Below are 23,475 nucleotides of genomic sequence, written 5' to 3' on the forward strand. Positions count from 1 at the left end.
CTCTGCCACCTGCGGCTCCCTGCCACCTGCGCTCTCTGCCACCTGCGGCTCTCTGCCACGCCCACATTTCTGCTCCATGCTGCAGCAGCTTCGTGAAGGGTTAACCTTATGCTGTCCAGCTGTGCTTCTCTTTACAATTGTATTTTAATTAAATTGTTTACTTACACAGAATGAGGGAGATTGGGAGTGAAACTTGAACTTGATTACTGTAACCCTACTTCACGATTTTTCACTTATCACTGGGGACGTGGTCCTCTAAACCCTGTGATAATCGAGGGACTACTGTCCATCTAATTGAATACTTTACAAACAAAAGCCAAAATGGCCATAAATTTGACAAATTTTGAGAAAATTTGGTGTGGTAGTGGCGGGTGAAATGCATTCCATCCAGGCATCTATGTATTTAATTTTATTCCTGTGTTGAACACATCAGCTACATAAAATTTAACTAAGTTGATGACAGATTGACAATACATCTAGGTCTGTCTCAATAAACAATAAATCAATTAATCGCATGATAAATGAAAATTATCAACCTCATTTTCATTTATCGGCTTTATCGTTTCTTCGTGTCTCTCTCTTTCTACTGAAGACACTGGATGACAAAAGGCTCAGCTCCGGTGCTCTTCACTGACCCCTCCCTTTCTCTTTTCTTTTTAAAATCTGTTTTAACCGTCCAAAATCACGGTTTTGGATCGTTAAAAGCAGCTAAGCTGAAAAGCTAAGCTAAGAGCTAACTAAGCTAACAGGCCGACCACAGAAAAAAAAACTCCGTCTTGTCGAAGCTCCAAAATTCAATGTTGAAACCCGTGCCTTTGTGTAAAAAGTTGTTTTTCTCTGCAAAAAGAAGCTGAGAACTTGTTTACTGATTTTTTTTATTATTGTCAAATTTCAAACAATACTATTGTTTATCGCAATATTTTCTGAGACATTTAATCGCCCAGCATAATTTGTTATTTTGACAAGCCTAAATACATCATTATATGCTAACTTACTTGTTTCATACCATGGGAAAGCTGTGGTTAATTTCCTCCCACTCTTACTTCCTGTTAAGGTGGTCTGTGTAGCGTGTCTCTGAGTTAGTGTCAAGTGTTGACCTGTGAGTTGTGTATTCTTGTGCAGGTCTGCCTTCTGTCTTCTGCACCAAACCTTTTGAGCACAGACAACCCTAACCTATTGCAGTACAACACATTGTATACCTCTGTAAGGCACAATTGGCCTTCTGTTAAAAGTTTACATTTTATTGTCTTTTAAGGTCATGTATTAGCTCAAACATTAAATATACTGTGGTTATTATTTTTGGGATTAATGTAAATTGTTTTCTAATGAACAACGCGTTAACTGTCAAAGTTCATGCTCAATAATCCAGGTAAAAAAATCCAACAAAGTTCAGTCAGGTCAACTGGACGGTTTCTTTCTTCTTTTTTTTTTTTTTTGTTGAGATGGTTTGTCCTTCATGCAAAGGACTTCATCAGTCTGAGGAGCCACAAAACTCAGTCCCAACCAGTTTGCTCGTGATAAGAAGCCGTTTTATCACCAGCAAACTGGTTGGTCCACTATGGTTTGCTGCTTGTGGGACTGAGCTTGTTGTGGCTCCTCAGACTGATGAAGTCCTTTGGATGAAGGATGAAATATCTCAACAAAAAAATAAACTGTCCAAATGACATGACTGAACTTTGTTGTAAAGCATTAACTAATAATACTGATCTTTTATCCCTGAAATCTTTACAAGTCCTGTCCATCGCAGAGGGTGAAAGACGGTGTTCTTTTTTAATTGCCACATAATAATCTCACAAAAGTCTACAAGAAGTTATGTGGTCACGAGGCCCAGTAATGAGCGTACCTTCCAGCTGTGCAGAGTTTAATGAACCAAACAATTTGCAGGTGGCTGAATGGAAACTGAATTAATGTCCAACTGAGAGTATCCACAAAGTATGCTGGCTTCTTTATTTAGACAGATACTTTATTTTAAATTTTTCTATTGTTTTGCTGCATTCTTGCGCTCGGTGTATAATGAATAACAAAGCTGTAAATGACTGAAAAGTTCTTTTTGTGTCACTGAACAGTATTAAACTCTTCTTTGATAGAGGGCTAAATACCGTTTCATCTGCTTCTGTGCAGTTTCATGTGATGCTACATGTACGGTATATGTTTGTACAGTATTATAAAGTTGTGCAGATTTAAGAAACCGTGTGTAGGCTTAGTTCCACATATGCAGGCTGTCTGTTATCCATGTGGAGCTGCAGCCTCAGCAGCAGGTGTTTATTTTCAAGAGCGCTGTGAAAGTGTGTGGCTGCCTTTTGTGTCTGGTGCTCCTCTCTCAGCTAGGCTCTTGTCCTCTGTCTCTCCTCTCTCTGAACCCTGAGGACATGCTTCTACATCTGCTGTGCCTCAAGACAGCACACACACATTGGATGTTTCAGACAAATATGGACAGTTTACAAGCCAGAAATCCTCTTCAAAGGAAATGGAAGCGCTTTGGACCCACGTTTGACTCTTTTTACCTTCAGCTGTTGTCCAGAAAAGGCATTCTAATCGGTGGATGTCTGTTGCGCGTGTGCGTATGTGTAGGAAATGGGTTGTTAGCCAAAAAAGTCTAAATGGAGACGGGATTATAGCGGTTTTTCTTCTTTCTTTTCCTGTTTTAACTGTCCTCCCTTTCGCTTGATCACAAACAGCTGTGGTGTGAGACAATGGTTCCACCTGTTTACTCCAGTGAAGTCTAACTTTAGACCTGGTTCTAATTATAGCTGAAAGTGGAGTATATTTAAAACTGCGCAGGAAAAAGAATCAGGGTGGTTTCTGTTCTCTGTATGAAGTTTAAATTAATTTAATATTAAATTGAATCAGTAAGATATCGTGCCATGCTCTGCGGTTTTGGTTCCTGTAGATTTTACTATAACTTTGGTTTACCTTACTATTCATTATGTTGTAAAGTTCAATATTCTTCCCATTTTCTTTTTGTCTATTCTTTTGTTACTCCCTGTAACTCACCATGCGCTGGTTTATTAAGTAACATTTGCATTGTGCCTGTCGTTATCCTTCCTGTACCCTCAGTATCAATATTTGTCCCGACTTCTGTCACATCCTGGTTTTTGTTTCTGCTTTGTGTTTTTTCTGTCAGTTTGAAGAAATGGAGTTTCATGGTGTCCGCGCTGATAAATCATCAGCTAATCTGAGCAGTGCCAAGACCAAAGTGGATTATTATTGCCATAGGACAACTCAGTTCTTCAAACTATATTAGTGATTCCAGCTAACATAAACTTATAAACCACCATCAGTTTTACTTTCTACACATATTCTGGTAGATATGTTATTATTTTTCTGTCAGAATGGCCCCTGGCTGCATCTGAAGCGCTAAAGCTAGCTGTTTGCACTAGCTAATATCCATGAAATTCTGCATAAATAACCTTGTGATGCAAAATGTATGTCAAAATCAAAGTTTACAGCCAGTGCTTGCATGAACTGCTGTAAAAGGATTGAGGTTAGTTTTTTAGGACAGCAGCAATCCATGACTCTCTATGGTTCCCAGCTCTAGTCCTTGAGGAATGCCATCCCGCATGTTTTACCGTATTTTCCAGCCTATAATTCGCAGATTTTTTGCATAATTTGCATGCCCTTATACACCAAAGCGACTTATTTATGTTTTTTTCCCCATATTTATAAAACAATTTTTGACAGAGATATGACCATTTTCATTTATTCTGACATAGAAAATTTTGAACTCTACCATTTCCAGACGCTAGATGGCACTCTAAATGTATGGCATGCCGTTGTGTCATATTATAGGTAAAAGTGGCAATAAATGACACAATCAACTTGCCATAAACTGCCACCTTTGTCCATCTCCAGGATCATGTCTGGAGCAACCGTCAAATCAGCTTCACTTTGCTGCGCAGCCCTGGCGAAATGCAGCTAATTTGACCATTGAAGTGCATTTATTAAGCAAAAGTTCAACTGAGACACACCTTTGCAATATTGTCAAGCAAACAGATAATTGTTTTAGGTGCTTATCTTGTTAAATTTTGAAGAAATGCACAGCGAGTCGTCCGTTTGCGTGCTCCTGCTTTCGCAAATCAGCTTTTGAAATGCAACTAATTTGACCGTCAAAGGGCATTTATTAAGGAAAAGTTAAACTAAGACACACCTTTGCTATAATTTCGAGCAAACAAATAATTGTTTTTAAGCGTTAATCTTGTTAAATTCTTGTTAAAGTCCTCCCATGCACGCTCCCGTTGCCGCCATTTGGCATCCAATCGAGTTTTGGCACAACACCGGCCCACATTTCCGGGTTGTCAGCAGAGATGTGTAACAAACACGACACGGCAGCAGTGACGCATAATAGATGCGACTTATACAGCGAAGCAACATATTTATGTTTTTTCCACTTTATTAGACATATTTGGACTGATGCGACTTATAAGGCGGTGCGATGTGTACGGCGGAAAATACAGTAGTTGTTTCCTTGCTTTGACAGACCTGATTTGAATAAATGGGTCATTTACAGGCTCCTGCAGAACTTGAGGAAGTAATCAAATCACTGAATCAGGTGTGTTGGAGCAGGGAAACAAGTAAAACATGCAGGATAGTATTCCTCAAGGACCAGGGTTGGGAATCACTGCTCTTAGTTCATGAGTCTGCTCATATATATATTATATTTCTCCAAATTAAAGCAGTTCAAAGAGCTATCTACAACCGGTAAGATATTAATTGTTCATAACCTTTCCATAGAACCCCACTTCAAATGATCTGAACTATCTGTTTGGCTTCATGTGTTACCATAAAAATTATGAAATGGAAAACATGGATTTTAGTTTTGAATGACCATGAATTAAAAGTGTTTTAGCAGCAGACTAAACAAAAGATGCTGCAGTCCTACCATTCAGCTGTGCTTTATGTAATGATAAGGGTGGTGACAGACTCAGGCTGACCCAGACCTCACTATTATTATCGCTCTTCAGAAGTCACCGCTAATATGACCAGCACTCTGCCGACACTTAAAAAAAATTAAAATCTCTTTTTGCTATACATGAGAACAATTCAAATCCACTGCATTTTCATGATGCACCTTACATGATCGCTGATTCGTTTGTTAAATACAGGAAGGTTTGCTTGGACTGAAAGCTGTCGGTTGTAATTCACTCTAACTTGTAGTTTAGCTACCCGACTAATGACAGAGCACAGGAGCTGCTTTTCATAGACAGTTTACACACGAGGCAGGTGGTAGTGTTTTACCAGGATGATAATAGATTGTCGTGCATCAAATCATAGAGCGCATAACGACTCGCAGATGCTGAAAGCGTCTGCTGCGTGAATCTGTTCGTTGTTTAGGGCAAGAGTTTGTAATTTAATCCGGTTCTTTCAGGTGTTTACTGAAAAGTCAGTGTATTGCATTCTGTGCGTGACTCTGAGGTCAGATATCACAGCGTCTAATCTTTGCTGTGCGTAATCACCTCTTAACTCACAGCAAAGGCCGTTTAAAGATGAGATACTAAAAAAAAACAAAATTATTAGCTTTGCACTGCTTTTGTAGATTGGAAACTTCTGGATGTATTCATTTCAGCGCCACGCTATCCTCCTCATCCATCATTTTATTAGTACTTAACTCTCAAAGACGTCTATTCATCAGGTTGGATGGCCACCGTGGTGAACTCGGACTCCTTTGTGCAGTGGAGCAAAACAGGGCACGGTTTACTTAATTAGTTATTATGAGAACTGCAGAATATAATGTGGCTAACTCCAGACACTTCCAGCCTTGTTTCCTTTGAGACAGCCAGAAGTTCGATCCACCATACAGCCCATTTGTTGGATCACGTTTAACTTCTTGAGGTGTAGATCTAATCCATGATCCACGTCTAGGCGTCGCATCAATGCAATGCACTCCGACTGTACTTTTTTTCATTTCCATGAAAATATTTAGCTGTCAAATGTAATGGTTTAATCAGGATCAGATTTCAAACCATTTGTTTGGAAATGGCTGTGGCTAAAAAAAAAAAAAGGAAGAGACAGAAAGTTAGTGGTTTTATCCCAGTTTCCCCCACTTTGCATGTGCTCAGGGAAAAGCTGCACCCCACTGTGCCCTCGATCTGTCAATCAGCATGTGTGTGTGTGTAAGAGAGGGGGATAACTGTCGGATGAACATAGTTGGTAGAGTAAAGACTCTTGAGTGACAAAAATACAGAAGAAAAAATATTAAATCCAGTTAAAAACAAGTCATCTCAGAATTCTTTATAAAAAGCAAAGAGGACTAAAGTAGTCCCTTGATTATCGCCGGGGTTACATTACACACACTGCGATTGGTGAAAAACTGTGAAGTAGGAACGCTGTATTTATTGTAAATGCATTTTAAGGCTTTATAAACCCTTCCCACACTCTTACAATGTTCCAAATTCTTAAACCTACGTAATTTTAACAACATACGTAGGCTATATACAATACAGCAAAATTTTGTCATTTCATCGGAAAGCAGCAGCTGGAAGCACTGTTGGCTTCTGGGAAGTGTAGTTATTTTTGACCTGTCTTACAGTGCAGGCTTATTGAAAGAAAACTACAAAACGGCGGCGCCTGTCCGAAGTATTTTTATTTTAAACTTTTTATCTCGTACCGTCCTAATCATGTGAGTACAGTAGTCCCTCGTTTATTGTGGGGGAAGCCCCGCGATAAGTGAAAAACCGCGAAGTAGAGATAGTAGTACAAGTAGTAAGTAGTTTATTTTTGCATATATATATATATATATATGAATGGCATTTTAAAACCTTCCCACACTCTTGCAATATTCTAAACAATGTTTCTAAACTCTAAATGCTCTAAAAGAGCACAGAATGTCATGATTTTAGCTCTCTGCTGCCTGCAAGCGCTCTTGGCCACGCCCACTTCCCACTCTGCATGGAGAAACCTCTGATCAGCTGCAGCAGGAAGCTTATCTTGCAGTATGGGTTGCACAAAGGCAGGAGGAAGCTTTTTCGGCAGCTGTGGGCTGCACAAAGATGCAGCAGGTGCTAAATAATTTAAAACAATTCATTTTAAATAAAAAATGTCATGCCGATCGTGCAGCTCATCCGTCAATCAGCCAACTTTGTGTCATGTCCACTCTTATTTTGAAAAACCGCAATAGAGCAAGTCTGCGATAAGTGAACCGCGAAGTAGCGAGGGACTACTGTATTTCAAATCCAATAACAGCAAACCAGTTAATTCCAGTTTAGTCCAATTTTAGTACACTCTGAACAAAAGTAAAGGTCAAGCGTTTCTAGAAGGAATTCAAATTGTCCACCGCTAGAGTTTTAGCCTAAAGTCATCTCATACTGAAAAATGCCAATGGAAAAATGGTTTTAGATAATTTGGGAAAACCTTGAAAATATGCAAAACTGCAAAATATCACATAAAAGTACGATTTGTGGATGACTCTGAACTACTACAGCATCAAATTTCAATTTAGTATCTGTAAAACTGACCGAGTTTTAACCATATATGTGTTGGCAAATGTTTATTGGCTGTTGTGGCAATCTTGAAATAGATTGAGCCCAAATGTTTTCTATCCAGTTATTACTTTTGGAAAGTTTTATTAACAATTGATATTTTGCTAACAGACAAACCAGGTCGACTCCAACAATAAATGTCAAAGTTTAAAGCTGCGGTTTTGCATAATGAGTATGTGTTGTGAATATCTCTGAGCTCCAACCTCCTCAAGTTTCAGCTCAATGTCTGTAAAACTGACTAAATCATAACCATTTTGCTTTTTTTTAATCTAAATTAAACTGACTGAGGCCACCATCTTGAAAAGAGTTGGTACCAAAAGTTAATTACTTGCAGAGGTCTAGCCAATGATTAGTTCAGTTAAATTCTGTTTAGTGGCTTGAGAGATATTTTACTAACAGACAGACAAAGTTAACTGCAAATAGATAATGCAACATTTTAAAGCTCTAAAGGTGCACTTAAAATCCTTTAATTTTCTCAAAAATCGACAGTGAGCTTTATAATCAGGTACGCTTTATGTATTAATTCTGGTCGCGCTTATGGACCTCGAAATGATTTTATGTGGTTATTGTGAATGAGTTGAATAAAGTTTGACTTATCTGACTGTTTTGTTTCGCGTACTACTACATAAGTATGAAAACAGACCCGTTCATTGATATTGCGCCTTATAAGCCGAAAAATACGGTAATATGTGTGTTGGAGATCAGTCTCAGCTACAACCACAACAAATGTCAGGACAGTATCTATAAATCTGACTGAGCTACAGAAGATTTGGTGTTTTTAAGAGTCTTGGCTGTGGCAGCCATCTTGAACCAGACTGATCAGCAATCGGCTGTGGATGTACACCCAATAATTGCTTTCTGTCTTTCGGAAAAATCTTAAATCGACTCAGTCATATTGTGACATAATGTAAAAAGTAAATCATAAATCATCTCTAAGCATTGTGCATTTCTCAAATCCCAGGAGACCTAACTGTTCCCCAGTGCTGATGTTATTATGGGCCTTGTGTGACCAGTTGTTGCCTTCGTCTAAAGATAGCGCCATTGTTTGGAACAACCTTGACATGTGTCAGAATGTGCTCGTTGATCGCCACGGCCCTTAAAGTCTCATTGATATGTTCTGAAACTATCAGCTCCATATCAGTGACAACAAACTACATATCTCTGCTTTGATTGTTTACAGAAGACTCAGCAGCTGTGTGTGTGTGTGTGTCCCACTGTAAACTGATGAGCTCATGACTGATACGAAGGAGTGTTTTTAGGCGGTGCGGCTTGGTTTGATGATTCAGCGATGGACACGTCTTTGTTGACCCGAGGTTGAACATCAGATAATGAACTGTGCTGATTTCAGCAGAGGGCCGGTCTCTCCCACTTCCAGTCGGTAAAGACGTGATTGCATCGGCATGAGAGCTGCTCAGCAAAACCGGCAGAGGCAGAACTTGTGCCGCAGCACCACATCGAACAGTTTGCGTACTTTAAGGGGACATGAGTTTAACTATGTTACATTTTGAGCTGGATATTTAAGGGTTTAAATGAAGATTAATGTATTTCAGTGTGGGGGGTCCGTTGAGTCAGAGCCACAACTGAGTGTCCTTCCCTCTGATTGTTATGACCCAACCCTGTCATCGGTAATGCCTATTTTTGCCACTGCATGTATATTGATGATACCAACTGTGTATGCATGTGTATGGGGAAGGTTTGAACAGTCAAAGCAGCTGGGGTTTTATAGTTTAAATGATGGCAGTCAGGCTAGAGTAATCCCCTTCAGAGTCCATGCTGCAGAGTCTGCATGCGTGTGCATGTGCATACATTTATGTTTGGGAGTGTCTCACAGTAGAGAGTTGTGTGTTACCCATTAAAGCGTGAAATGGGGGAAAGATTCAGCTTAATTTAGGGTCGGGGTGAGGCAGCAATGGTTGTTAAGCTCTTTAAATGTATTTCTAGCCCACTGCAATTCTGATTCCTTAAACATGATGTCATCCACATCCTATGGCTTTGATAAAATGGAAATACTGCTGTCTACGTGGAATGTATTAAAGTCATAAAAGTAGTCAAATATGCACTTTTTTCAGTGTTTTAAGAATTATTTTACTAACTCGATATATTTTGTGTGCCGGGGTCGTGCACTCGTCAAGGTTCAAATGTTGAAAACGACCCATAATTGTTGGCAAGAAGCACTATTCTGCTGATTTTGCTCATTTATTACAAATGACGTGGTCGACTTTTGGATTATTTAGTTTTTTTTGTTTTTTTTTTATCATAGATGAGACACAATTCAATTTAATTGAGTTTATTTATATAGCACCAAGTCACAACAGAAGTCGTCTCAGGGCACTGAACAGAAACATTCATATATACAAAATAATAATTTAACACTATTTATCTGAGGAGCAGACTGCTTTAAACTTAACTCCATCACAGAACTCTCATTCTTAGTAAGCATAAAGGCAGCAGTGGAAAGGAAAAACTCCCTCATGAGGAAGAAACCTTGAGCAGAACCAGGCTCAGGACAAGCGGCCGTCTGCTTGGACCGGCTGGGTTTGAGAGGAACAGGAAGGAGGAACAGATACACAATGGCAGGACGAGAATCACGTTAAGATAGAAATAATATCAAATGAAAACTATTCATGTGTATGCATTTGTAACTGTTCACTCAGGTTAATTTGTTCTCAGTAGTCTAAGCCTATGGCAGCATAACAAGCCAACACTAACTGTAGGGTTTATCAGAAAGAAAAGTCTTAAGACCAGTGTTAAAACTGGACAATGTGTCAGCCTCACGGACAGAAACTGGAAGTTGGTTCCACAAGAGAGGAGCCTGAAAACTGAAAGATCTTCCTTACATTCTACTCTTGGAAACTCTAGGAACCACAAGTAAGCCTGCAGTCTTGAGAGTGAAGTGCTCTGTTAGGAAAATATGTAACAGTAAGATCTGTAATATAAGATGGAGCTAGGTTGTTGAGGGCTTTGTAGGTTAGAAGTAAGAATTTGAATTCTATTCTCAATTTGACAGGGAGCCACATAAACAAAAGATCTGTACTTTCACTTTAAATCCTTTCCATAACTTTTTAACTGGAGAATTGAAGACTATTGACACTTAAAACCTTGTTTTCTTTATAAGTCATTTGGAAGTATTGTAAATGTTATCAATTTAACAACATAACTGAAGCATTATACTCATACACACAGTAATACAAAAATCCAAGCTGAAAAATGAACGTTTTGAAAACAAAACATAAGATGTATCTTTTGAGTAAAGTGTAAATCAGTGGCTTTTTACTATTGTATTTTTTGCTGTATAAATCACCTTTTTGCATAAATTTTCAAGTCCTGCAACTTATTCAACAAAGTAACTAATATGTGGGTTTTCTCCATATTTATAAACCAATTTTTGGCTGAAATTTGATGATTTCATTCATTCTCACATGGAAAATATTGAGCACTACCATTTTCAGCCACTAGAGGGCTCTCGAAAATATGGCAAGCCAAGTGTCTCATTAATAGGAAAAGTGGCTATTAATGAGACGCTTGGCTTGTCATAAAGGTCACCTTCATCTCGCTCTGGAACTCCTGGAGCAAACGTCAAATCAGCTGCATTTCGCCGCCCACAAGAAATACAGCTTATTTGACCGTCAAAGTACATTTCTTAAGGAAACTTTCAACAGAGACACACGTTTACTATAATTTCGAGCAAACAAATAATTGTTTTTAAGTGTTAATCTTGTTCATTTCTTGTTCAAGTCCTCCCATGCATGCTCCCACGGCCTCCATTTGGCAGCCAATTCATTTTTGGCACAACACCGGCCCATGTTTCCAGGTGGTCAGCGGTGATGCTTAATAGATGTGACTTATATGACGAAGCGACTTATTCGTGTTTTTTCAACTTTATTAGACATTTTTGGAGTGATTCGAATTATACAGCGGTGCGATGTGTACGGCAGCAAGTACGGTAGTTTTGGAAACTTAACTGTCTTTTTACAGGAAATAGTTACAAATAGTGTAGATACTTTCTCACTAACGGACTAGAAGTGTCTCCTTTCACGATCCTCTACGGTTCCAGTTGGTTGAAACTATTATTACACTCAGTCAGTTAAATTTAATAAAGTAATTTAGCTTAAAGTAACTTAAAATGGAGCAGAAAGAGGAAAGCTCTGTAGCCCAAACCACCAATCCTTTGACAGACTTCTCATTACTGGTGCTAAACCCGATCCTCTGTGTATATCCAAAACAAGACGGAGTGGATAAATCCTGCTCTCTGACATTTGCCGTCTCAGCCATGGAAGCACATGACGAGTAAATTTACAAAAACATTCATGCAACCTGTGTCGTCCTCCTACAGTACAGAGCTGTCACGCACTCGAGTCCAGTAAAATGTCATCTGGATGCTGTTATAGTGGTGCACGTTTTGGGGGGAGGGAGTTTTCTCAACACCTTCAGCTTCTGCCCTGTTCACCTCGCATGTTGTTCAGCAGGAATGCCATTACCTAAGTGAAAAACGGTTGTGTGCAGGGAGGGTGTTTGGCTTTGTGGATGGGTTCATGAGTGTTCGTGGAGATGCCTGCCTCCCTGCTCGTGTGGAGTCTGTGTGCACACGACCCAGAAGAGACATTAAGAGGAAATGTTTTTTTCCACGAGTTTATTAAATGTGGTCATTTAAGGTGTTGTACTCGTGTGTATGGTAATTGAATTTTGAGGTTTAGCCATTTTAATGGTGGAGATTAGGCGGGCGCTGGTTGTGTGCTGATTCAAACCAGATGATTTTGCCCACAGTATGCCAGCACGTTGTCTCAATTATTATTATTATTACCCATAATGCATCTGTTTAAAGAAGCATATTTCCTGAACTGAAGTATAACAGACAAGATCTTTGTTTAAAGTATTGACAGAGCCAACCCTATCTATCTGTTAGCACAATATTTCATGAACCACTGAATGGATTTTAGTAATTCTCATAGGAAGTACTGTATTTTTCGGAATATAAGGCACACCAGATTACTCATTCAGTCTTTATTTATACAGGTTAATCCCATTAAGCCTCGGGGACTCATTTACAAGAGAGACATATAAGGCGCAATATCAATGAACGGGTCTGTTTTCATACATAAGGCGCACCGGATTACAAGGCACATTAAGCGAAACAAAAGTCAAACTTTATTCAACTCATTCACAACCACATAAAATTGGTTCAAAGTCAGTAAGCACTACCAGAATTCATACATACGGTGCACCTGATTATAAGGCTCACTGTCAAAAATGGCCATAACTCAGCCAGCTATTGTTGTTGGTGTTGAATTACAGTTTGGCGTGGTGGTAGCTGCAAATCATCACCAATTCATACTTCAAGTACTAATCAATCACATGAAATATTGTGATGTTCTGTACGATTGAGCGTAACTTTTTTTAAAAAAAGCTTTTTATCCAAAAAGCTAAAAACGCCATATTTTTATAGATAAGAGGTATGCATTGTTTTAAGGAGGCTTCAAACTTAGTTTCTGTATATTTTAATAGTTTTTTTTTTTATATGAACACTTCTCTGCAATTTTGCATAATTGCACATCATCGACTTTTGTTTCAAACATAAAAACAATAATATTGAAGCGAGTTCAGGCAGTTAGTCAGGCTGTCATGTGCAGCAGAGTGGATCCACAGAGTTTTTTTTAACCACTCCCTCTATGCCTCTCTCATTCCTTTTCTTTAATTTTGTACAAGTTTTGATTTTTGCAATAGAAGTAAAGTGTTCGACTTCACTAAGGACTCCGTGGAATTTTTTATGCATGGTGTTAGAGATGAGGAGACACCTCAGAGCATCACGCTAATGGCTTCAATCAATGGAAACCTACATACATATCTATTTATTTTGGGTTCTGTTTATTGCATTTATGATTCAATGCAACTAAATAAAGACATTTAAAAGGTAACCGATCATTGTAATACTTGGTTTATTTACATAATGACTTTAATTGCTGGATGTCCGGCCCATGATCTGCTGGCTTGCAGAAACTGTGGCCCCCTGGGCAGTTTAGTTGAGTAGCCCTGCTCCAAATGTTTAATCCCTCTTTGTGTTCTCACAAAGTTTAAAGCACGTCTAAATAATTAGCGGAGTTTTGATCTTACCCCAGATAGAGTGTGCTGTAATATTTCATAAAAAAAAAAACCTGTGGCTTATCGGGTTTTGCTTCAAATATGTTTTGCAGTGGTCAACAAACACAGCCATCCACACACACACACACACACACACACCCACACACACACACTGGCCTAGTGAAAACAAAGCCAGGCTCTGCCAGTGTAAACACGGGTCATTGTTGCGAGCGCTTATTCCTGCCTCGTATCTTGGCTCCCCGTGGTGATCCGGGCCTCAGAGAGGTCCAGCTCTGGCACCGGCCTCATTTATTCGAGTTATTTTAAGAGTTGCGAGGAATCATTTGCTCTGCATTTATGTGGCCATGTGATTATAACAGAGGCTGCATGGTGTGATTTATGTGCTCGGTTTTGCTCCCTTGCACTTCTTTTTCTTTCCTTTAACTGGTTCGCTTTAACTGCACAGCTTCATATGTGTGGATTGTGGCCATTTAGTTCAAGACAGTCTAGCTTTTTTTTTTTTTTTTTACTTTTTTGTATATATTTTTTTTCAGCAAAACAGCTATTATAAACTAGAGACATGTGAATGCTTATTTGAGAAGAACTTGCTAAAAAACAGCTGGAATTGACTCAAAAAACATGTTGAAATGTAGCTGAAATGAAGAACTCACTTAAAGTAGCAAAAGAAAGCAGAAATAACATACATGTATTTGCTGAATTAAGTTTAAATAAGCAGAAATGAGCAGAAAAATTTGGAAATTAGCTAAAAATGTTGAAATTAGCAAAAATAGCTGAAAAGAAGCTGAAAAGGCAGAAAGAAGTGTAAATTATCAGAATGAAGTGGAAAGAGCTGGATTGAGGTCATAAAAGGTGGAATTAGCTGAAAAAGATAAAATTAGCATAAAACAGTTGAATAGTAGCTGAAATTGCAGAAAAAGCTGAAACTAGCAGAACAAAGCTGAAAGGAGCATAACAAGTTGAGAGCAGTGTCTATAATTAGGCTGACAGAGGCAGAAATTACCACAAAAAACTTGGAATTTATCTGAATACAGATGAAATTAGCTAAAAAATTATAAAAGGTTAGGAAATTAGCTAAAATGCTAAATGGCTAGCTGAAAAGATAGAAAAGCCTAAATTAGCATAAGAAACCAGAAAGGACACATTTGCCCAATTAGGCTGAAAGAAGCAGAAATGAACACAAAAAAGTGAAAATTATATGGAAAAAAAAGCTGAAATTACGGAAAACAGACAGCTGAAAAGTAGCTAAAAAGGCAGAAAGAAGCTAAAATTACCAGAAGGAAATTGAGAGAGCACATTTTTGCTGAATTAGGATGAAAAAGTTGAAATGGGTGCAAAAAATGTGTAATGAGCTGAAAAGGCTGAAACTTGCAGAAATAAGCTGAATGGAGCATAAAAAGCTGAAATTAGCAGAAATGAGTAAGAAGAACAAAAAATGTTGTAGTAGCAGAATAATCTAAAAGGAGCACAAAACAGCTGAAAATAGCTGAAAATAGCTGAACAAATGTTTGAATCTGCGTAAGGAAGCTGAAAGAAGCTGAACCAGAACAGAATGTGAAAGGAGCAGTAAAAGGTTGTAAACAGATCTAAAGATTTGGAGGATGTAAAATGAGCTCAATTCATTTTTTATGAGGAAAAAAGTGGCAGAAAATACTAAATATTTCAAAAAGCTAAAGCTGCACCAATACCAAAAGTCATAGCAGGATTGCCCTGAAAGAGCTGAACATTTTGATATGATTTGTTGAAATAGATTGAAAACTGGGGGACGAGAAATGCACCCAAAAACGTACAGAAGAAAAATGGATCACAGTTGTGTGAATGCTTCATAAACATTCACACTATTGTTGCACTGACTTTTCTAAACATATAGAAAGCCTAAATTGTGTTTACGCATCTGCTGGTGAGCCAGGGAACAGGCTTTTCTTTACGATGGTGTCTCCTGTAATTGAGGAAAAATGTCTACCAGAGACATCGCATTGTGGCGCCTGTCAGCTGTGAACCTGAGCCACATGTGCAGCTAATTAGGACCAATCAGAAAGCTGTAATCAGGGCGTGGCAGGGGGTGATGGCAGCATGGCAGTGGGGGAGTTTTATGACCCATGATTAAGGGGTCAGACTGACGAGGAAGAACAGCGGAGCAGCTGTCGGGCCAAGTCCCAAATCTGAACCTTGTGGCTTTTTACTTTTTTACCTCCACTTGTGACCGTTTGTTCAGTTTGAGCCGACAAGTTGTGGATAAAATAGGTTTCGAAACGTTTTTAATTTACTTATTCTTTTACATTTATATTTGGTATATTGGTGTGTTCTGCCACATGATCTGATGCAATTACCAGGAGGTAGTTAAATGTATGAATGTGCATCTCTATAAGCTCTGCGATAGAATAAGGTAGTAATTTCTTTAAAAAAGTATTTATTTTCAACAGCCATGCAAACAGGAGGGGAAAGGTCTCAGATTTGATACAGTTCCTGGTGTTACAAGAAAACAAACATTATTTTCTACAATGCACTCGTTAATACACTGCAGTACCAATGGGATCTTTCAAGAATTTTAATTTTCATATTGTGTCTTGGCTGAGAAGAAACATGGAGTTTAGTTTGAGGAGGTAGAAATGTTTGAAAGTTTGTCTAACGTGACGTTTGCTTTTCATTGTATTAGTTACATAACTTCTGTTTGCTTTTTATTCCCTTATTGTGAAGTATTTTGTCTTTTTTTGAAAGACAGCATATCAGTATATCAATATATATGTAAATTAAGACCAACGTACTAAGTCACGTCATGTGTCATCTTATGAAATGTGAGATTTTGTGTCATCTGTTACTTCAAATATGTGTTGAGGATGAGTCTCAGCTACTACCACGCTAATTCCTAGCTCAATCTCTATAAAACTGACTATTATAGCCATTTTTTATGTTGGCAAAGGTCAGTTAGCTGTGGTGGCTGTCTTAAATGTGGGTGATTCCAAATAGTGATCAGTTGTAGCCGTACTTTTGGTGATTCATTTTTGAAAGTTTCATTGAAATCTGTCCAGTGGTTCAGGGGATATTTTGCTAACAGACAAACAGGGTTGATGGGCTCAGTTAATGCCAAAATTCAGATGCTAAATGTGTAGCATTTGTTTGTGTTTTAAGCTTACATTGTTGTTGCCACTTTGGACCTAAACAAAAAGTCAAATATGTATTACTAGTCAAAAAAAAAAATATAAAGTGTTTTTATCACTCAATAACAGCTGTCCTTTACTTTTCTGCCATTACCTAAACATTAATTCATTCATTCAACCTTTATTTTTACAGGTTAGTCTCATTGAGCCTCGAGGACTCATTTACAAGAGAGACTTGTTTTAAACAAAGAATGATGACAACAGTAGACGATCTTAAAAGAAAGCATATAAATTGAAAATATACATGAAAGAAAATTTTATTGAAAAAACGAAACCAAAACAGCTCGATTGTAAGGCGGTGTAGAAAACTAAAAACAGGAACATGTCTGCGTTGGTATTTGCCATGAACTTAACAGATGTTTGAAGCCATTTAGAGAGGTCAAGGTCGAGAGCTTCAGATCTTTTTGTAAGATATTCCAGGAAACAGGAGCGGAGTAGGAGAAGGCCCTTTTACCTCGTTCAGTTTACACTGAGGGGACACTGCAGGTAATAATGTCCTGAGAGCGCACGCTGTAGCTGCACTCACACAGTGACATGTAGGAGGAGATGTATGACACAGACCGAGAAGTGATTTAAAGATGAAAAAGTACCAATGAGAGAGTCTACGTGAAGTTAATGAAGACCAGTTAATCGGTGTGTACAGGGTGCAGTGATTGGTACGGTAGTTAGAGCCAGTTATGGATCTTAGTGCACCATGATAGACAGCGTCCAACATCTCCAGGGAGCTTGTAGGGGCGCTCATGTAAATAATGTCACTGTAGTCAGTGGAGGGAAAGAAAGTCGCAGTCACAAGGTGTTACCTAGCATTCAGAGTTAGACAGGATCCATTTCTGAAAAAGAAACCCAGTTTAACTTTCAGTTTCTTATCAAGTTTTTCACGAGAAGCTTAAAAGAGAGATGTGAATCGACCAAGATACCCAAGTATTTGTAGCAATCGACAAACTCAATAGGAGCACCATTCAAAGATAAAATCGAGGGACTGCTGGGACCAACTTCCTGCTTGAAAACAACATCCCTTTGGTTTTGTCGGTGTTTATAGTACAAGTTTGAGACGGAACAAATCGGACTGGATGATGTCAAAAGTGGATTGCAAAAGCTGGAAAACCTTAGCAACTGTTTTAGCTCGACAATAAACAACTGTGTCGTCGGCATAGAAATGAGGATGCATCAGGGATGATCTGACCTACATTGCCTATGTAGATTGTAAAGAGCGTAAGTCCTATGACTGAGCCTTGTGGTACACCATTATTAACAGTTCGATAACTGGAAGAAGTATCATTATTTTGAACACATTGCCTCCGATAAATAAAATCTCTTCTTTGTGAAATTGAATTACTGTACCTCTGAGTAGTAACATATTTACTGAAAATGCCACATTTTTGACTTCATTGTTTGTTTTACTAATGTAGACCACCTGTGCATTTTTTTTTCAATGAAATGGTTGTTTAGAGCAACAAGTGATCATTTACTTTTTCCTAACTTCTCAACCAGATTTAGTTCTTACTGGTCACCATTTTCTGAGACGTTTTGAGCTCAGCCTCCCCATGACAACATACGGCACACTGGTTTGAAAACCAGAGCGTTGTTTTACAGATTCTGTTCCAAAAGCTGCAGCTGGACGGTTCTCCAACCATGACACGGTGCTGTGACACAAAAACTAGACCAGAGGGAATCCCCTTGTAGTGAAAGTTGAAAATGTCAGCAGCTCAAAACAAAGACGGTGCAGGTTTTCATTATTGCTCACAGAAAAGTCTTCTAACGTATCCAGAGTACAAGCATGATCTGGTAAAAGGAGCGCGTATGGTGCGTTCCGCTCTTTCCTGCGCTTTGATTGGCCCTTGGATCGCTGCCAAACTCTACGGCTCTGGAAATTTGATCAGTCTGTTTATTCTCTGGCTTTGCAATGAATGGTTCATTTTTGCCCTAGATCACAGGCAGGACTATTGATGCTGGTTCTTGATGGCTCGTTTGCTTGTTTGGAGCGATGAGTGTGCGAGAACAACAGGAAAAGTCATGCATTGAGCTTCAGACCGCTGCTGATTGAACGGGGCGGACAAACACGGTGACCCAAGCGTGGCCCAGCCTGCAGAACCACATGTGAGCAGACAGGAATGTATAGCCCACTGCATTGTGGGTTTGTGTCTAGGGAAAGAGTGCAGACTCCCTGACTCACAAGATGCTGTTGGGTTAGGGGGTCTGAAAAGGGACAGAAGTGGAGGAAGCTTAATTTTTGGGAATCAGTGTGTAACATGAAAAAGGAGCACGAGTCATCACCCGAACGCCGTCTATAACCATAACTCAGAAATGCACGGAGGCAACTGTTGTTGTTATCTACATCTGTTTTAAATCTTTGGTTAAAACCAAAATAAAGTTTCAAAAACATATTGCTTTAATAATTTTTGAGAAAATTAGTCATCACTTAAAATTCTCTACCACAGAAACAAATGGATGGCAGATCAATTAGTTGATTAACAACTCTAACAAAGTTAAGTCAAATCCTCTGGACGGATACAAAAAGTACAAAATAAAAATAAAAACTGTTGAAACGTTTCTAACTCAGTCTTATAAATAGCACCTTCTCATAGTGGATCAACCAGTTTGTTGTTGGCATTCAAAACTAGCTGTTCATATGCTAAAGGAGGACCATCAGTAGGCCTGTCGTGATAAACAATAAATCAATTAATGAAAATTATCAGCCTCATTTTCATTCACCGGCTTTTTCGTTTCTTCGTGTCTCTCTCTTTCTACTGAATACACGGCCCAACTCCGGGGCTCTTCAGTGACCCCCTCCGTTTCTCTTTTCTCTTTAAAATTTGTTTTTAACCGATCGCGTTTTTGGATCGTTAAAAGCAGCTAAGCTGAGAAGCTAAGCTACGAGCTAAGCTAACAGGCCACCTCGGGAATAAACCTCCATCTTGTCGAGCTCCAAAATTCACTGTTGAAACCCGTGCCTTTGTGTAAAAAGTTGTTTTTCTTTGCAAAAAGAAGCTGAGAACTTGTTTACGGATGTTTTTATTAAAAGCTTTGTGTGAAAAATGCTATGCTAAAGAGCTCAAACCACACCGAGCGTTCGCCATGTCACCATGTCAGCCCATGTCACGTCAAGGGTCCTCCCTCTCATTTATCTTAGAGACACACTGCTCAACTATCCATCCTTTGGTTCAAACAGTCTTATACTGCCATCAGGTGGTCAGAAAAGGTACTACACTGCAAACAAATCAACATTCTAAAATTTGACAGTTAATTATTGTTAAATATCAAACAATATTATTGTTTATTGCAATAATTTCTGAGACAATCACCCATTAAAAAAATTGTTATTGTGACAGGCCTAACCATCAACCCAACGATTGATCGTTAATGCCCTGATGGCCGCTTGCTATTCACAGAGGGCTGAGTGACACTGGCAATAACAGCATTGTAAGAGGGGGACAGTTGAACACAGAGGCCACCGCCCCTGTTTAAAGATGGATGGTTTCTTTTCACAAAGATGGCTTCAATGTAGTCATCCTAACTATTTTTTTCTACTTCGATTATTGAGCATGCATCAGGATCTTGATTAACAACTATTCATTGTTTTAAAACGGAACAAATTTAAGTCACTTGTAGAATCTCCACTGCATTAAACTGTAGTAATTGCTGCCATTGCTACTGGTAACACTGGTAAACAGTAGCAGCTAATTGGATTTATTTTTCTAGAAGTTTGTAAAAAACAAAGATTGAAATTTAATTTTAATTATAGCTCAATATTTATTAAACAGACTAAATTATGGACAAGCTCGTTCTTATCTGAGGTTGATTAGCTGCGGCGGTCATCTTGAATTGGGTTGACTCCAAAATAATGACTCAGAGAATCATTAAAATGTGTCCACTTGCTCATTAAATATTTAACAGACAGAGTTGACTTCAAGGGTTAATTCCAAAGTTTAAAATAAAGATTTTGCACAATCTCTTGTGCTCAGAATATACACTGTGAATGACTTTTTTTAGCTTCATCCACACCAGACTGTAACTCAATATCTGTAAAACTGACTGAGTTATCCCCATTTTTGTGTTTGCTAAACTTGATGAGCTTCGGTGGCCATCTTGAACAGAGTTGCCTCCAGAAGTTAATCCGTTGTAAGATCAGTAATGCTTTTCTTAGAGTTCCATTGAAAGCTGTTATGAGTCTTTAAATATTTTGCTAACAGACAGACGCACACGCTTCCCCACAGGTATTTACATTATTACCTGCCATAAAACGGCAGTTACTACTAAACCATTAAAGTAGCAACTTGATAAAATCAAGGAACAGTGCACAATTTAAAGCTATGTACAAATGTGTCAATATTAAATATAGATATATGCAGTCTGGTATATGTGTACCATAATTTCACCTTTGAAAACCTTTTGTGTAACTATAGTGAAGTTTTCCCCACCTAGCTAAACTTTCCACTTTTGCTTTCTTCTCTTTGAAGTCCCAAAGAGGTTGTTCCAGGAGCCAGGCCTCAGACCGCCGGTGTACCACCCCCCACCCTGCACCCATGACCCCAACATAGTGGGAGACGACGCCCCTGAAGGAACTTCATTCCCGAGGCCCGACAGTGTTACAGGTGAGCCAAACCACAGAGCCGTCCACGCTCTGACGCACGTGGAAACTCCAACTCCCAGAGGACAGTAAGCCGTTTCACGGCCTCCCGGGGTTCAGGAGTTACTGACATTTAGGACTCAAATCAGAGCCTTTATGTGTGGAAATTAAAAGTCACAAGTTCAACTGTTTCCATGCGTGTCCACATGCTGCTACTGGATTAGAAATTATATGATCTCTGCTTATTGCTGTCTAATTACCATCTTAGATGAGATGTAACCACAGTCTAAGCCTAGCTTTGAATGTCAAAGCCCAAGGGAGTGATGAGAGCAAGAACGATCGAACGAAATTTAAAAAAAAGAAAGAAAAAGGAGACCTCGTCCAGAAAGAAAACTCAAACAAAGCTTTATTCATGACGGACTTTGGCCTTCACCCAACTCACTAATTGCTCTGCTCGGCTACCGGCGCTGCTCTGATGAGGATAATGGCTTGAATGAATACAGAGTTAAGATAGAGGGAGCAAACAGCGCTGACGCCCTCGAACGCACGAACGGCTTCACTTCTTCGTGTGACGTTTAAAGACTCTTCCTACAGTTGATGTGAAAAGACTGGTTTCCATCCGTCATGTGACTGTGGGACAGCAGATTCCACTTGTGCAGAAGAGAAACTGATGAACGTTGTCACAAATATTTTGAAATATATACTCCCACTTGTTCTGTACAATTTATCTCGGCTCGGTTTGAACTGGGACAGATTGGCCTTTCTGTTTGACCACAATGCAGTTGCCAAGAGGTTGCTAGGCAACCAGAAAAGATACCAGGAAGTCACTGTTCCCTGCTGAGAAGTGGCACAAAAACAAAAAAAAAAAACCACTTTGAGAGGCACTTGTTTCCTTGAGTAGACCAAATTAAAGGTAAAACACTGATAAATGAGTTAATGAAAAGTTTTTGGGCACGTTTTGTTACTTTTAAAACCTGTCTTTGTCCAGCTTAGGCAGAAAAATAGATCTGTTTTTAAAATAATTTTTCACACTTGTAGACAACTTTTTCTAAAAAAAAGATCTAGATCTGTGTTCCTGACATTAAAATGTATTAAAAATATTAAAGCCCATATGAAGCGATGCGCCGACACAAAACACATTTATAAAATACAGCATTTCCTAACCATTAAATAATATTTAATAATTTTAATGAAAAAGCCTCATGTGTACCATTATACTGCATTGTGCGTTTTCTGTTTGCAGCTTTGCAGCTGTTTTTGTATTAGCTGAAGGTTAGCGCCACCGCTATCATTCTGAGGCTTCATTTACCTCTTTGGTGAGCAGTCGGGGCCTAAACTGCATTTCTCAGATGAAATGAGGTTGAGGTACCTCTGACTCTGCAGTTATACGTTAACTGGTTCAAGTGACAGTTCATTCGAGTGCTGACCAAAGAAATAAAACATGTAAATATGATGACGCGCCCATACAGATGTGGTACGTGAATCAGATCGGTAGGTTTCTGACTTAGTTTGTTTTGTGGAGGTGACACTTTTCTAACTTTAGACAGAGACCACGGTCAAAGATAGACACAGATGGATGGAAGGACACTTACTTGCTTACTTACTTATTTACTTATTTACTTATTCACTTATTTACTTACTTATTTACTTATTTACTTACTTATTTACTTAGTTACTTATTTACTGACTGACTTACTTATTTACTTATTCACTTGTTTTTTTTTTTAACCTTTTTTTAGACAGGTAAATCCCATTGAGCCTCGAGGACTCATTTACAAGAGAGACCTGATTTACTTACTTATTTACTTACTTACTTAATTACTTAGTTACTTACTGACTGACTTACTTACTTACTGACTAACTTACTTATTTACTCATTTACTTATTTACTCATTTACTCATTTACTTATTACTTACTTACTTACTTACTTACTTATTTATTTATTTACTTACTTACTTATTTGCTTAGTTACTTATTTACTTACTTATTTGCTTATTTACTTATTTACTTACCTACTTATTTACTTACTGACTGACTTACTTACTTACCAGTACGTACTTACTTACTTACCAGTACGTACTTACTTACTTACCAGTACTTACTTACTTAATTACCAGTATGTACTTACTTACTTACTTACTTACCGGTAATTACTTACTTACCAGTATTTACCAGTACTTA

At 38.6% G+C, this 23,475-nt stretch overlaps 1 protein-coding gene across 1 annotated transcript in view; it reads left to right on the forward strand.

The window, feature by feature from the left end:
* The window catches only part of LOC119418254 (protein eva-1 homolog C), a 104,707-nt gene that overhangs the window by 76,799 nt on the left and 4,433 nt on the right, over positions 1 to 23,475 (forward strand). Inside the window, exon 6 of the mRNA XM_037685516.1 lies at positions 21,184 to 21,318. Coding sequence (XP_037541444.1) covers positions 21,184 to 21,318 — 135 coding nt within the window. The remainder of the gene's footprint in view (positions 1 to 21,183; positions 21,319 to 23,475) is intronic.

This window comes from Nematolebias whitei, chromosome 12 (genome assembly GCF_014905685.2).
Source record: "Nematolebias whitei isolate Nwh7 chromosome 12, NemWhi1, whole genome shotgun sequence".
NCBI lineage: Eukaryota > Metazoa > Chordata > Actinopteri > Cyprinodontiformes > Rivulidae > Nematolebias > Nematolebias whitei.